This window comes from Chanos chanos, chromosome 9 (genome assembly GCF_902362185.1).
Source record: "Chanos chanos chromosome 9, fChaCha1.1, whole genome shotgun sequence".
Classification (NCBI taxonomy): Eukaryota; Metazoa; Chordata; class Actinopteri; order Gonorynchiformes; family Chanidae; genus Chanos; species Chanos chanos.
This window is the reverse complement of record NC_044503.1, coordinates 7,645,830-7,661,029: the sequence shown is the minus strand read 5'-3', so window position 1 is coordinate 7,661,029 and position 15,200 is coordinate 7,645,830. Positions and strand designations below refer to the sequence as shown.

The following is a 15,200-nucleotide window of genomic DNA, read 5'->3' as shown; positions in this document are numbered from 1 at the left end:
GAAGTTATAAAAATCAACTCGGTGTACCGACAGCTTCAGGCAAGTGGAGTTATATAATGCGCCTTTCCTACAGGACGTGTTAAGAAGGGTGTAAGTGGACTCTAACCTCTCTTGGAGACGGAGCTGTCTGAGCGCGGCGAGGAGACTGGAGTGGAGCCTGAGGAGCGCTGGGGGAGCAGATCCGAGGCTCTGGGCTCGTACGCAGACCTGCCTCTCAGAGCCTCTTCAGCAGGGCTGTTCACAATGTGATCACTGCTGAAGAGAAAGAACGGATACACTTCAAATAGCAACAATCAACATGTCTTCTTTACTTCAGAATCTGGTACATGTTCCCAGTGTGAAGGGAACAAGTAGTAGGGATATTTCAACGCTGCCTGAACAAAAAGGGCGTGTACTTGAGATCTGAGTTAAGGTTAAGTGATTTCTTAGGGCCACGACCGGTTGATAATCAAAAAAGTACCGGTAATATGTTCTGCTCCTTGGAGGTGAGAAAAGCTTAGCGCAAAGCTTAAGAAGAAAAAAAAATTGTCAAATACTGAAAAATACTCTGCCTCAGGAAGCAAAAAGCCAGGGTACATAAGATCAAAATATTCAAAACACCCAAAATAAACGCTTACACCTCATGAGTGCCACCTAGTGGTTAACAGCTGTAGAGCAATTATCCATTTCTGGTTACTAAATTCAGTCTATTGTTTTTTGGCAAGTGTGACTATCCTTGGCATTAACCCAAATAAACAAGCTAATTGCTTTTAATGCATTCTCATCTCTAAGCTTTAAACAAATAGAGGATGTTAGCACGGGCAGTAACATATCGGCAACGCATTTCCGATCAGTATTAAAACTCACTTACCTCCGCCCATATAAACCATATTTTTTTGAGAGACAGTTGTGGAACGGTGTCCTACCTGAGTCCGTTCGGCGTTCTCTTGGCTGATGAATGACTGACATCTCCGCTGCCGTGGGACGATATGAAGTCATCCTCGTACGCCGCACCGTCGAGCGAGTTGGCGACGGAGAGGTTGGAACACACTGCAGGGGAACCCCTCTCACCTCTCTCTTCCATCACTGAGAAGGGGAAAAAAACGATAAAAGATTACGCTCTAATGTAACCTATAATTATAAAAGAAACACGACTGCAGAGATTACAGTAGTGTTTTTGCTCACTAATATGTGTGTGTGTATAAATATATATATATTTAGATAGGTAGATGGACAGACAGCAAAAACATTGTTGTAATCTCTGCCTTTTCGCAGGAACAATATGTGGGATTATAGAATGATGACAATTCCTCAGAAGCTTGGAGTGGTTTGAATACTCATAGGTTTAATTAATCTGCCCTGGAAACAGCCCTCCCGTGCTGACTGTTCAGTGGAAATGTCTCTCATGTTGACATACGTGCTTATTTTTAACGCCTCCTTGGAATTACACTTTTTTGAGCAAAATCGTTCTGATATGTTATTTTAATAGACTAATGCTTATGATTTTAATAGACTAATGCTTACAGTTTTTGTGATTCAAATTTTGAAATTCATTGAATAACTCCATGTAAGCTACCACTTTCGCAGGTGAGTCAGGCATTCCTGTCTTAAAGGCCAACAGTAAAAGTTGCTAATTTATCATGTCCTCTGAGAGAACAAACAAGATTGTTGGCATTACAGAAAAGGGTTTCTGCACAGGAAACAATTGGTTCCTTTTTCCCTTTTCTTTTCTCTTTGCACCCACTTGATATTTTAAAATTTGCTTGTCTGGAAAGTCATCATTCACACTGATAAAGCCAGAATAAATCAATGTGGTTTTAACAAGTGTTTGAAAGTGACAATAAAAAAGCAGGTATGCTGGAGGACCTGGGGTATAAACAGTGATAAAGGGGTTTTAATGAGCCTATACGTCAACTGGGATTGACGTCCCTGTCAACAGATGACAATAATGACTCACCTTTGTTGTAGCTGTTGAGGTTCTTGGTGAATATATTGATGACGCTGTGCGGGCTTCCCTTCGCTAGCTCCTCCCACGGACCTTTGCTCTCCCGCGTCATTGGGCCGGCGTTGTACGCCGAGTATTTCTCCGCCTCCCTCTGGAAGCGGGAGATTTGGTCAAAGCCGTTGTGCTGGGCGGCGCAGAAGTCCGTCGCCCCAAAGTGCTGAGCTGCTTTCGGCACCCGTTCCAGGCTGTCGCGGGGACTTCCGGCCCCTTCTGACGGACTGCCCTCGCTAAGCAGCGGCCCCTCGCTGATGGACCCTCCGCTGGAGTCCAGGTGGTTGTTTTTAAATGTGTTATGAGGGGGGGTCCGCAGGTGCCGCTCAGACTGGTTTCGGAAGGTGGGGGGGGAGCGGGCGGCCGTAGACTGGAGGTCCCCTGCGTCCGTACCTCTCTCGCGTTGATCTCTGAAGCTGTGTAAGTTCCCCGCTCCCGGGAGAACCCCGTCGTACGTGGTGTGGCCGGCGCTCAGCAGCTGCCGGATCTTCAGCGCCAGGTCGTCCGGGTCGGACGAGCCCTCTTTCACGGGGGGGCTCGCTAGTTTGGCCCAGCGGTGTTCCTCTTGCGGTTGCGTCGGGAGGCCGGTGCCCATGTCGTGGGCGCAGCCGTAGTTGACGCCGGCCCCGGCGAGTTTCCGGGCCTCGCTCTCGATGCGGCTCGACAGCGAGGTCGCCGTGGCCCTCAGGGCCTCGATGCGGCTCATCTTGCTTCGGCTTGAGTCCGCCGCAGGGCCGCCAAAGGCGGCCGGGTGAGACCTGGCGTGCGTGCCGTCCCTGTCTGGTACTGTAGGCTCAGAGTCCAGATTTAGGAGACGGGTAAATAGCTGGCCTGAGGGGGGTGCCAGAGGACCGCTGTTCCTAACAACAGCAGGGTTACACCAGTCCGGCTGCATCCAAGACGATCCTGCTATTCCCAGGTCATTCCTAATGGGAGGGAGGCATGCGAGAACGTTATCTTCCCAGCTAACAACTGCCTTGCTGTTTCATTACCAATGTTTTATCTCTTCTTGCATTTAGAAAACCTTAAAGCAATCTAAAAACAACTGAACATTTTCTTAAAATTGCATTTTAAGATAAGATATTTTCGACGCGTAATGTTTTGATTAGGACTCATTTCACTATCGCTCTGGGGGAAGTTCACTAAATAAAGCCAAAAAAATACAACCTCAGTTTACAGTCAGCTGACTGTACAGGCGCCAACGATAAAGGCTGAAAACAGCCTAGTAACAGGAGTAAGTTTCCCCTATGATATACATAGCCAAAGTACATCTCATACCTTTACATTCTCTGAATGGTCCAAGTCCATTTTTCCAACTACTCAACACATACAGTTTCGTACAGCACATAAATTAGCACCCGAACATCTGTTTTTGGCATAACTGTGTATAATCTACTCTTAGATCTACTCTACTGCGTATAATCTGCTCTTAGAGTGTCCATGGTTACAGACAAGGGTTGGTAACAAACAACACTCCCTCACGTCGCAACTAAGTCGATGTTAGACCAGTGGGGTATAAAACTATGCACGATTTCTCAGTTAGCCGGATAATGTTGGTGTAAACGTCAAGGCTGTCGAACGGGAATGTTCCTATCTCTCCTTCTCTTAGGCAGGTTTTGATTGCTTTAATGCACTCCACTTCACTGAGACACCCTGAACAATCCTCCACTGGAGCCCCGACCAGGTGAATCTGACGCGAGCCACCACAGAGGAGCAAAAGTCTCCCTAAGCTATGACGGCATATGGAAGAGCAGGAGGGGGCTGTCAACTCCAGCATTAGACTATGGAATCTCCTGTTTCTGTGTTATCCAAAACACTTGTGATGAGACTGAATATGTGTGTGTTTATGAGGGTGCGACTTCCCAACTAAAGCAAATACCCACATATATAAATATATCCAGTTCATCCTACACTCTGCATCTCTGCTTTCAGCCAGTCACAGTATACCACGCAAAAACACAGGTTTAGGAAAAGGGAGATCAACAATAACGTGTAGTCCTTCTCTTTCCAACACAAAGAAAACTTTACTTGCTGCGTTGAATGCGATCTTAAAATCTTTAAGTTCTGTAGCTGTGTGTGTGTGTGTGTGTGTGTGTGAGAGAGAGAGAGACAGACCTGGAGAGCGGCTGTGGCTGGTGCTCGTGCAGAGACAGGTCACTGCTGGAGGAAGCACTCTGAGGCCGGTCCTGTCTCTTGTTCTCTTTGTCTGACTCTCCAGACGGCTGGTACAGGGGCCTCAGCTATGAGGGGGAAAACAAAAACCAACAACAAAAAACCCCACATTATTTACACAATATCAGATAAGGGCGCTATAAATTAAAAACAAATAACGAACAATCATTGACGTAAATGAAAAGCAGTATCATACACATCCCACACTATTTTAATTTATGGTTCTTTACAACGTGATGGCACAGAGATGCAGTACTGGATAAATCTGGAAGCGAGGCAGGACGAAGGGTCACTGATACAGGGTCAACCGTAGAGCCATGGCTCAATGTGTCGTTAATTACTTTGCTCCAGGGTACCATAACTATCAGGCTCTGAATGGGATATTTATTCCCATAGCTTCTGCCTCATGTTTTCCCCATTTGCCAGGGCCGAGCTAATGTGATTTAGCCAACATTCCTGAAATGATTTGACTAACAGGAGTTAGCAAACATTCCCATGCGGGTTAGCAAACGCGGTCCAGGAATGGTGCGTTGGCCCGCCCGACACCCTGAAACTGCGTGTCAGTAAACTCCCGTCTTTAGTCTGCTATGAATGTACCTGTTGACTGACAATTGTTGGTGCTGGGGCACAGGGGAGCTCTTCTCCCAGTTGGGCTTGCTCCAGCAATAGCTTGGTGTAGGTTTCCTGGAGTCGTTTGTGGGCCGGGCTGTCAGGGACGGCGTGCGCTTTGGCCACGCCTTCTCTCTGTCGTTTATACAGCTCCTGCAGTCGTTTGTTCTTTCGTTCCGTCTCCTCCCTCTGGGCTCTGCGTTCTTCCGCCAGCCTCCGCTTGCGTTCCTCCTGCTGCCGGGCCATGTACTGTCGTACCGTGTCTGCGTCGTAGTGCCGTCTCTTGGGCGCGGGTTCCGGCGCCTCGGCCGCGCCCTTACCCGGGCTGGCGCTGCGGGAGACCCTGGCGGAGGCCCGGGCGTGACTGGCGGAAGCCGGCCGTCTCTGCCTGCTCTCCCGTCTCGGTTCCTCCTCCTTGCTGTCTAGCTGCAGGTCGTCCAGGATGCCCCGGATGTCCGCGGACAGAAGGTCCGCGTTGGAGGTCTTTTCCCTCTCCGCGCCCACCGGGCGGGCGGACCCGCTCTGAGACATCTCGGATCCCCTCCCGTGCTCCTCTGACCTGCCGCGTTGACGGGATCTCTGCGTGCTACTGGGCCTGGATCTCTGATTGAGTTGCGGCCGAGGATCGGAGCTGGATCTCGACATCGGCCCTACAAAGAGAGGCGTTAAAAAAAAAAATCAGTGACAGGAAACAAGCTGACACACGCAGGCGCCCACACGTGTGCAGAAGAGAATATATTTGCTGAAAACAGTGTTTTTTCCCCCTGTGCGATGGCATAAATTAAAGTTTCTGCTCAGATTACATCAAATGATCTTTGAGCAACACATCCAAAGAAGTCGAACCGGGGGGGGGGGGATTTTGCGATGAATATGAGAGATTCATTGTAGAATGACTGCAGGAATTTTAGGGGATTTTTGAAGATGCACAACACTGCATTTATTCAAATCTGACGTTTGCATATAAAGTCAGAATAATGTCCGCTGTTGTTTTAAAATGGATGCGCACGCCCCGCGAAAATCAATACGACAGAAAGATAGTGCAGCAGAGCCTGGGAACTGATAAAAGAATTTCATTTTCAAATGAATAGTCACGATACAGAACAGTATGTGCACAGTCAACAGGCTATTTCACTGCTGGTAGTTCTAAACAGTCCAACTAAACAGAGCGCACGACTGTGTCCTTGGTCATCGTTTAGCCTGTGTTTAATTAGAGGTAATGAAGTACATCGTTTTAAAGACCGAGGAGCTGCAATTGGGGGGGGGGGGGGCGACTGCTGAACGCATTGAAGAAGGAGGAGTGCAACCTTGTAAATGTCAGGGGACTGACGAACACGCTTTAGAAAGAAATGAAAAACTGAACGCTGCCATTATGAGTCGTTCTAAACTGGAAATGAAATCAATAAAACTGCGATCCGATCTCTCGGTTCGTCCTCAGCTTCTCCATCTCTGGTTTAGCCCCTGGTTGCAAATATAGGGTGCCTATTACACATCCTAATAAACAGTTAACGTCGGGCATGTTTCGGAGACGGCAATGTCGTAAGCAACAATACGCGCTAATTTCTCTTCCCGCGTTAATGTACCGAGAGAAACCCGGCTTTCTGAAAATGCAACGGCTCCTAGTTCGGGGGCCGTGTGGAGATGCGCAGGGAAATCAGGCCGGGTTGCGCTGTGCAGTGAGTCAGAAACAGACGGTCAATCCCTATTCATTCCGGTCACTGCTCACCAAAGTCTGCTAACCCACCCACCAGAGGCGCCGCCTGTGTCTTTATTTATTGATGGTCTTTCAAACCCCCGACCGTCGTCCACTGGAACGTGTCATCGCAAAATACAGTAAACCGTGTCGCTACACGACGGTCACCCAGAGTCCCGACAGAGAGGAGGGCGAGAAAAAGAAGCAGACGACATTGAATAGCAAAATCACCCATTGAGAAAATGGGGGGGGGGGGTGGGGGTGTCTCTCCCAGCTCCTGCAATATGCAGCTCTGAATGAGGTGTCATCAACGTGAAGTGTTATAATCTATAGCATAAGCTATATGTGTCTAAAGTGCATTATAAAGGTTTCGTGTGCTTTAGCCACAGAGAAGACACACACACACCTGTTCTGGTGGCTCTGGCCGTTGAGTCAGTCTGGGATTCCCTTGGCAGCCGTGGCGCTGGACCCAGTATCATCTTCACCAGTCTCTGTCCATCTCGCCATGACGACGTGCTGATTGCTATAAAGAGAGTTTAGGGGTTAGGACAGGATATAGAGAACAGGTATGAGGAGTTGCTTATAGAACCGTAAATTTTAACCGCGCAGTGGATATTTACCGCTAAACCAAATATAACATTCAATATTAGCCTACTTTTTATTTCTTTCAATCTACTGATGAATTATTTAAATACAATTTCTCTGCGAAGCTCTAGGAAAAAAAATCCTTGAGAATTTCATGCACATTTAATAACTGCGCCTTTATGCATAATTCATTGAATTAAATTTGAGAGTGAAATAAATTCCAGGAAGGCAGCATGCCATTGCCCATAAAGGTGAATAAGGAAAAATGAGTCATAAAAAGAAATATAGCAGATTATAAAGCTATGCCACGATTTAAAGGGTTTGCACTTTTGTTCCCATTTCAGTGTCTTCAACTGAGGGCCATACACCTGCAAGTTATGATCTCACCTTTTAACGTTTTCCAACTAATTTACGAGCAGAGATACAGAAATATTACAGAGATGATGCAACTTTGCAGAGAATATCTCCGTTAGCACGAACGCTAAGCTAGTTCGGTAAAGCTACCAGCAAAACGAATTCCATCTGATCAGAGACGAGTTTTTGTTATGTAAACAACAGACACGAGGAGCTGCGTTTTAAGCGGAGCCCAGAGCCAGAGCAGCGCTGTTTGAGTGATCGGATTCTGTAGATTCACAGGCGTGTGGAATGACAGCTGTTTCTCTGTGTGGAAAAAAAAAAAAAGGGCTAGCGGTACTGACATTAATCACAGCCTCTCTCTGGGAGTTATTTTTGGAGCTTGCGATGAGAGAGGAGGCCGGCGTAGAGGGTTGGAAGGCTGTTTGACAGGGTCAAACCCAACCCAACCCAACCCAACTCTTCTCTCTCTCTTTCTCTCTGTCTGTCTGTCTGTCTATTCAGAAGTGCAGGCAGTGTGCAGTACTGGTGCTCTTAGTTATTGAGATCTGAGATGCATGCAAGTGAAGGGGTGCATCAGCATTCCGGCACCGGTCTGAGTCACAGTAAGCAGCTTGTTAATCTGCGTGCTATACGTTCTAGAAATTTCAGCTGGGATAAGGGACTTAGCAACGCACGCTTGTGCAGGCATAAACACACACAAGTCCCTTGTTCCCCCCCCAGTACCACTGAACTTTACACGCACGTGCACCACATACATTCTCCTGATTTAGTCGCTGGCCTGGACGGCCGCTGTGGCTTGCCTCTCGTCTGTAGAGTTCGCCAGGACAATGAAGCATAAAGGAAATACCGAGAGCGGTTGATCCAGATCAGTTATGAAGTTGGAGGGGGGGGTGGGGGGGGGGGGGTGGTATGTTCTGACCTGTTTTGGTGTCTGGGTCTGGAACGGAGGCTGATCTGTGGATTTTTCTCACAGGCTTGGATGGCTTCTTCTCCTTCACCTTTTCTGGAGCCTTCTGCTTTGGTTTTGTGCTTTCTAACAGTTGAGAGACAGAGAGAGCCATGTTACAGGAGGTTAAAAGAACTCCTAACAAATGCATACGAGTAAAAACAGTGAAAGCAGCACCAAATATGCAATTTTTCCTCTTACTGGGAACACTGTGTTGGCCTACGTTTCTATTGCTTTTCCATAGTGCAGTTTACTTTCTTTTCTTTTCTTTTTTTTTAAGTTATACATGGTCTTTAATTTATTTTGAACCTTCCTCAATCCTCACCATAAACCGCAGCTTAAAATCGCAGGGTAACGCAAAAACACTGTCATAGCTACAAAGCCAGTTAGACTTGCGAACACTTTCGCTTTCAGTAAACAGGGACAGCTGAGAATGAAGTGTGAAAAAGAAGAGTATGAAGGACCTTGTCTGAAAAGACTGTAAGATGCGTTTTAATGTTCTCAGCAGAGTTTGAGAGGTTTTAAAGAGAAAAAAAAACAAAAAAAACGAAAAAAGCTACTGCTGTGGTCAAGGCAATTTGCCCAGAAAGCCTGAGTCAGAAGACAACATGTAAATCAGAGCTGCCAATCCAGGGACTCCGTCACTTCTCATTTATGTTATACAGCTTCTTCCTTTCTCATGCCGTGTATCAAAGCTAAAAACATTCTTTTATTGTACTACTGCTTTGAGCTGCTTAACAGTGTTCCGTAACGTGTTTCTAAAAATGTTGTCTAAGTTTAACTCCCTTCCCTGGTGATCCAACATCAGTTAAAATCTTCCTTCACCTAACAAGCGTGATTCATTCGGGACATATCCATTTTGTCATCACGTTGTAATTTATGTTAGCCAGGTAAACTTCAGCACATACGTATCACATATGGTGTATCTCAGAACTCAGCGATATTAAAAAAAAGAAAAGAAAAAAACATCATGGCCGCTAAAGAAGAAAAGAAAATCAATTCATAGGAACAGCCCGCACAGTTTCACATTCCTAGGAAAGCGCCGGACCGAGTCGAATTTCATTTCATAATCGACGCGGTATGAAATGGCATAGTTGTCTACTCATCTGCCCGGTTTAAACAGGCCTGTCACGTACATTTCTGTCCAGATGTGAAAGAGGAACAGGGAGCTGACATGCTGCTTGATTACATTTTTGTACAGAACAATGCCACTGAAAGGTAAACAGGGCTTTAAGTTCCCCCCCCCGATTCCGTGTCTGTCTGTATCGACGCGTCAGTGTTTTGTTGTTCAGTTCCTGTGAGTTGTTCAATAGGGGAACGTACCGGTAAGTTGACGAGTCAGGTCCCTGTAGATCTCTCTGCTCAGGTTATGGAACGCCTCCTCTCCCCATACTTTCCCGTCCGGAGTTCGGATTTTAGTTTCACTGGTGCTGAAACCTGAAAGGGGGTTTGAACTAATCTGTTACAGTACCTGGTCCTTCATCAAAAACCGTGTCTAAAACTGCAGCTGCCAAAGCAGAAGTCTCAACATTTGACCAAAAAAAAAAAAAAAAAACAATACCGCAAGGGCCCTTCCCGACACGGGGGACGGCAGAGGGACCGGAGAGCCCGGTCTTATTTTAGACATTAGAAGCGACGTGATGATTTGTGCAGGTCTTACCTTTGTAAATCGGTGGGGGAGGAGCCGTTGTGACTTTTCGTACTTTAGCGGCGGGTACCGTGACGTTGACCCCCGCCGCCCCGCCGATGCCCACCGGCTGTTCCAGGTATCCCAGCAGCCTGTCTCTTTCCGCGCTCTCTTCCAGGTGCTCGCGTTGCCGTCGGATCCGCTCCTTCAGCTTCTCCAGCTTGTCGTCGGGCTGCCTGCGTCGCAGGTTCTCCAGCCGGTGGGAGGCAGAGCCGGGGCTGGAGGAGGCCTGGGAGATCTCGTTGAGGAGGGAGGACTCCGCGGCCCTGGGCTCCGGCCTCTCTCTGCCGGGGCCGCCGGCTCTCGCGACGCCTCGGGCCGCGGCGAGGTCGAGCGCGTGCTGGTCGTTGAGGTAGCGCACCGCTGTGCTTTCGAACGCCGAAGAGCGTGTGCTGTCCAGATCAAAAGTCTGCTGATTACGAGTGTCTCGCTGGTACACCATCTGACTCGGTGCAGGGTCCTGTAGAGCAGAACAGCTTGTCTCTGGTAGCAGCCCTAGGGCTTCCAGATAAGCTGCAGACGGAGGAGTTGTCGGTTCCCTAAATAAAAGGAACAGAGGCAAGACTGGTACTGTGGACTCAAAAGAAAAATTATGCACATAAGGATGTAAACTGATGACTCTCTAAGGGGGAGAAAAAATCAAGTAAACAACCAAACAGTGAACAGAAATAACCACAAAACAAGAACAGGAGATGTCAACAGCATATGTTAAATGAACCCTGGCCCTTTGTACTCGGATCTGCACAAGTAGATGTGACAGTTATTTGTCATAACGTTCTGCTCTAAAAAAAAAAAAACGTTCATTTAAAAAGCATGCCTAAGAGGATTACACAGACCCTTGAAAAGTCACAACAACACAGATCCTGCATTCAGTCTCTGTTCTATCTGCGGTATTTTAAGAGAACAAACAGCAAAGACTCCAGACACTTTTAACTGAACGAGGTTTCTCAATAGCATGTGCTAATCAGATGCAAAAGCCAAACGCTTCACTGAAATACATGTTGAATATTATTCTCTCATTTCTTGTTTTGGATGACTAATCATTCCGCCTCTGTGAATTGATTACGGTGATGTTTAAACAAAATGCGAGACAAAACAATACATGTCAGATATTAATGAGCGTTCATTCTCGTGATGAAATATATAGCGCTGAAGGTATTATGATAGCTGTTTTTTTTTTTTTTTTTTTACCTGTAAGAAGACAGAGGGTCCTTAAACTCCACTCCACTGTCTTTCCTCACGTTGTTATCCAGCGTGGTGCTTCTCAGGGGGCTGCGTGAGCTCTTGTCAGGACTGTGGCCGGCCCGTCCTCTGGATTTAGACGCTGCGACGCTGGGGTCTTCTGAGTGTTGCCCATCTGCGTCGCCAAAATATTTATTTCACGTTAGCCAAAAAAAAAAAAAAAAAAAAAACTCACATTTCTGCCCAGAGGCACCGTGGAATAACACGTAATACTGTTTTCAGTTACGCGGCATCGAACGAAAACGTTTTCTGTCTCGCGCGTATTCGTACGGTCGGTCTTACCTCTTCGACTGACTTTGCGCGTGCCGGTACCAGATGTCTTTCTGCTGTCCGCGACCGAGGCCAGCATCACTCCGCTGCTGGGGACAGCCTCCAGGTGATTCTCAATGTGGCGCAGCTACGAGACATTCAAAATCAGCAGTTTTAAAACACCAAGGACCCAGCCATTACACTTAAATAGTTTTAACCACACAGACAGACAGACGGACAGTCGGAAACGTCAGAAACTGCAGTACTGCTTTTCAGACATAAACGCTACTGTTTCATCACACCTGTTAAACAATAAAATTCACAGGAAACGTATACGAACATTAGACTGCACTTGACCACTAACCACATTAGAGAAGTACACTATAACTTCAGCTCTGTCTGATGTGGGCTGCAGCCTACCTCAGCAATTTTTTTTTTTTTTGTAGCAATATGAGGTATTTACTGAGAAATTCCTTATATATTGCAAGACAATCCCTTACATTTTAAAATGTCAAGTTCCACTCTCTCCACACGAAGGCACATAAGATTTAATGAGAACGAAATTTCTTGGCTCCGTGACAATTAGGTTTTAACATACTGTTAATGAACACATACTTACAGCGGTTTTGGTCTGAGGCAGATTCTTTAATGCAGATGAAAGCTCTAAAGAGAAAGAAACATTTGAAACCGAAATCAGCAAACTGGTGTGTGTAGATTAACCAGCATGGTCTGGTTGCCTTTACTATCAAGACTCTATTTAACAAGAGTGTATTGTATCTAGAAATGATATGAGAAAAGTCCTTTGGAAAGCATTAACTAGACTCCCCAGGACTTTGGTGAGGAGCTAACCTCTCCTGTTGTCCAGTCCAGCAGGCATTGAGGAGGCATGGACTGGTGCCTCACTCCGAGTGTGAGTCCACATTTCTCCTATTCACCTCCTATAGGAAAGGAGAAAAAAAATAGCATGCACATTTCCAAAGAACCCAAGGCTGTGGTTGCTTTTATAAAATGAACCACAGTATAGTTACATGGGACTTGCACTCTGCTGTGGTACTGACACGATTCTAGCGGCAAGTAGTACGATTTGAGTAATGTTAACTTCAGAGCCAGTGAAATGTTACTAGATATTATTAGATACTGCTGAAGAACAAACTGTCACACTCAGACCACTGACAGTCATGGTTACTAAATAGTTTGAACTACACAGACAGAAACACCCTCTAAAAGGCACAGAAAACAATTGAAAAAGCAACAATATTTATTAAGGCTGAGATTCCATAGGTGGAACAATACGGCTGGTGATGTCATATAGCTTTAAGAGGAGACTGAAGCGTTTCAACCCAACTCAACGTGCATTCAGATGAGCTTAAAGGAGCTTATTCTTCTCCTTAACACAGCTGCTGTATGATTATGATATCTCCACAGTGCAAAATATGACTATAGAGGCCACTCGAGGAGGCCAGATCTTGGATTGCTGCCTCGTTTTGCATAACATTTTGAATGAAAGAGCTGACATCACTAAATCAACACAGGTATGTGTTACTCACCTGTGTGCTGGCCTTACTGTTGATCATATCCATGATGATCTCAACATCACTCACCACCACTCTGAACTGAACCATGTTGCCATTTTTAAAAAATATATATATTCAAAGACTAAATCTGCCAACGCAAGCATCAGAATATTTTTGAATACGTCCTAACGTTTAACATTCATTTCAACCTTTGAAGTGCTTGGTCACTAACCAAATGCAAATCACCGGACGCTTTTACAATATCAAACAGGCTTCACAGTTTTGTCTTTGAATGCCGTTTTGAAAGACAGATCGAACTCAGATATTCAGTGTTCAAACTAGAACAGCCTTAAAGCATTTTCCTTTTGCTGGGTATGACTATAAACATGATTAATAACATGCTCATAAAAAAAAGAAGAAGAAAAAAAAAAAAACATTCCACAGGCTTATATCACAAGACTACCTTTCAAGTGTTGGTGAGAAGTGTTTTAAAACAGGTTCTGCAACTTGTACCAAGCAAACCCCCCCCCCCCCCCCCCACTCCGTGTGTGAGGCAACAGGAGAGAGGGAATGATGAAAACTATGTCTACATCAAAACATTACTGCAGAAAAATGACACCGCAACATAAATTTTAAAAGTGGCGTGAGGCTAAAAGAGAAAAATCGGAACAGCTCTTCACCAACCCAGATGTAACAAAACAAACAGTGACTTCGCCGTCAACTCCTGACAAAAAGAAGTCAGTATTCTTCTGAGGGAAAACGTTTGTGTATTCTGACACCTCGTATTTCACGTTTTGTTCATTCCACTCGTGACATGGCTGTGTGGTCACAGTAAAATGCATGACGAGACCTTGAGAGCAAAATGCTTATTTTGGCTTCAAGAGGGCTTTGAAGAACCACTACACCGTGTTTAGTAGATCTTTGGGACCGACTTATGAGACAAGTTTCTCACTAAAACACAACGTAAACTAGACAGCGATGAATTTCAGTGTCCGCAGAACCCAAAATGACTTTCCTTTCCACACCGAATTGCCCTATTTTCCTCCTACATTTCCTCCTTGTCTAAAGGAATGCATATTCATTTAAGGCCATAAATCTATGTGCTCAGCAAAACAGTGAGTCCCAACAAACACTATAATCGCAACCGATCTTCCCTGAGCCTGATCTGAGAAACTCATTCATCATTGCAGTGACAACTGAGGAGGGCAGAAAACAAGGTTTCCTTTTGAAGAACCGAACAAGAACAAATCCACTTAGATGTGGGATGTTTTCAAATGAACACCGGCGCGCAAAAAAAAAAAAAAAAAAGGCAGGAAAATGGGCTTCTGCATTTATCAAAACAAAAAACTTCAAAACACTGGGGAAGCTCCTTGGAAGAACAACTCTAAAATATCAGTTACAAAGGAGTAAACATACCATATTTTACTGTTACAAACAACACAACGTTCCCATGTCGTTTTCTCGTTCAAACACCTTCCCCATCAAACAAACTGAACAATATTATTTTAAGTTACGTGGCACAACATAACATGATACCGTACTGAATCTGTTAATTCAGATTAATATGAGCCATTTCTCATCTTTCCATTAGTATCTAGGTCTTAAGGAGCGCAGACAGTTGAAGCAAGAAAGAAGACTGTCAGTTAGGAGAGGCAATAAATGAAAACTCATACGAAGGCTTGCTACAGCTTTAAGGTACACTAGCCCGTCGTCTGTCTGACGAAGCATCATGAAGCTACCAGTCGCTTAGCTACGCACCTTCCAACAGCTCTATTCAGAGAAACATGATTCCGCCCTGTCCTCTGGACTGCAGGACACATCAGTCGGCCGGCAAGTCAAGGATCTCCCAATGCTGAAACACCAAAGAGAATGTATTTTCTTGAATACTTTCTCTTTCATTTAAAGATGACAGGCCAACCACAAATCTGAAAGGCTTCTGAACAGTTTAAAAAAAAAAAACTTCGCAACTGTGAAACATGGGATCTAACTAAACAGTTAAAAATTACTGACAACTAACTTTGAGTTAATGTCTTACAAACACTAGCGCAACAAAAAAGTCCATCGCAAACGCTTAAGCAACTTTAGGAAGGCAACTGTAGATAGCGAACAGTGCATTTCTATGCTACCTAGCTGGATGATACTCCATACTATTCATCAATCAAATGATATTAACT

The 15,200-nt window shown here is 45.5% G+C and overlaps 1 protein-coding gene across 1 annotated transcript in view; it reads right to left on the bottom strand.

Annotated features, from left to right (window-relative positions):
- cep350 (centrosomal protein 350) overlaps positions 1–14,822 on the bottom strand; it is a 33,051-nt gene extending 18,229 nt beyond the window's left edge. Inside the window, exons 1-14 of the mRNA XM_030783797.1 lie at positions 14,785–14,822; positions 12,362–12,450; positions 12,132–12,175; positions 11,546–11,660; positions 11,213–11,378; positions 9,995–10,560; positions 9,658–9,771; positions 8,308–8,421; positions 6,853–6,969; positions 4,745–5,406; positions 4,091–4,215; positions 1,937–2,901; positions 906–1,065; positions 107–252 (exon numbers count right to left, since the gene is read on the bottom strand). Of these exons, the coding sequence (XP_030639657.1) occupies positions 107–252; positions 906–1,065; positions 1,937–2,901; positions 4,091–4,215; positions 4,745–5,406; positions 6,853–6,969; positions 8,308–8,421; positions 9,658–9,771; positions 9,995–10,560; positions 11,213–11,378; positions 11,546–11,660; positions 12,132–12,175; positions 12,362–12,434 (3,367 nt within the window). The 5' untranslated portion in view covers positions 12,435–12,450; positions 14,785–14,822. The remainder of the gene's footprint in view (positions 1–106; positions 253–905; positions 1,066–1,936; positions 2,902–4,090; positions 4,216–4,744; positions 5,407–6,852; positions 6,970–8,307; positions 8,422–9,657; positions 9,772–9,994; positions 10,561–11,212; positions 11,379–11,545; positions 11,661–12,131; positions 12,176–12,361; positions 12,451–14,784) is intronic.
- Between the last annotated feature and the right edge of the window lie 378 nt (positions 14,823–15,200).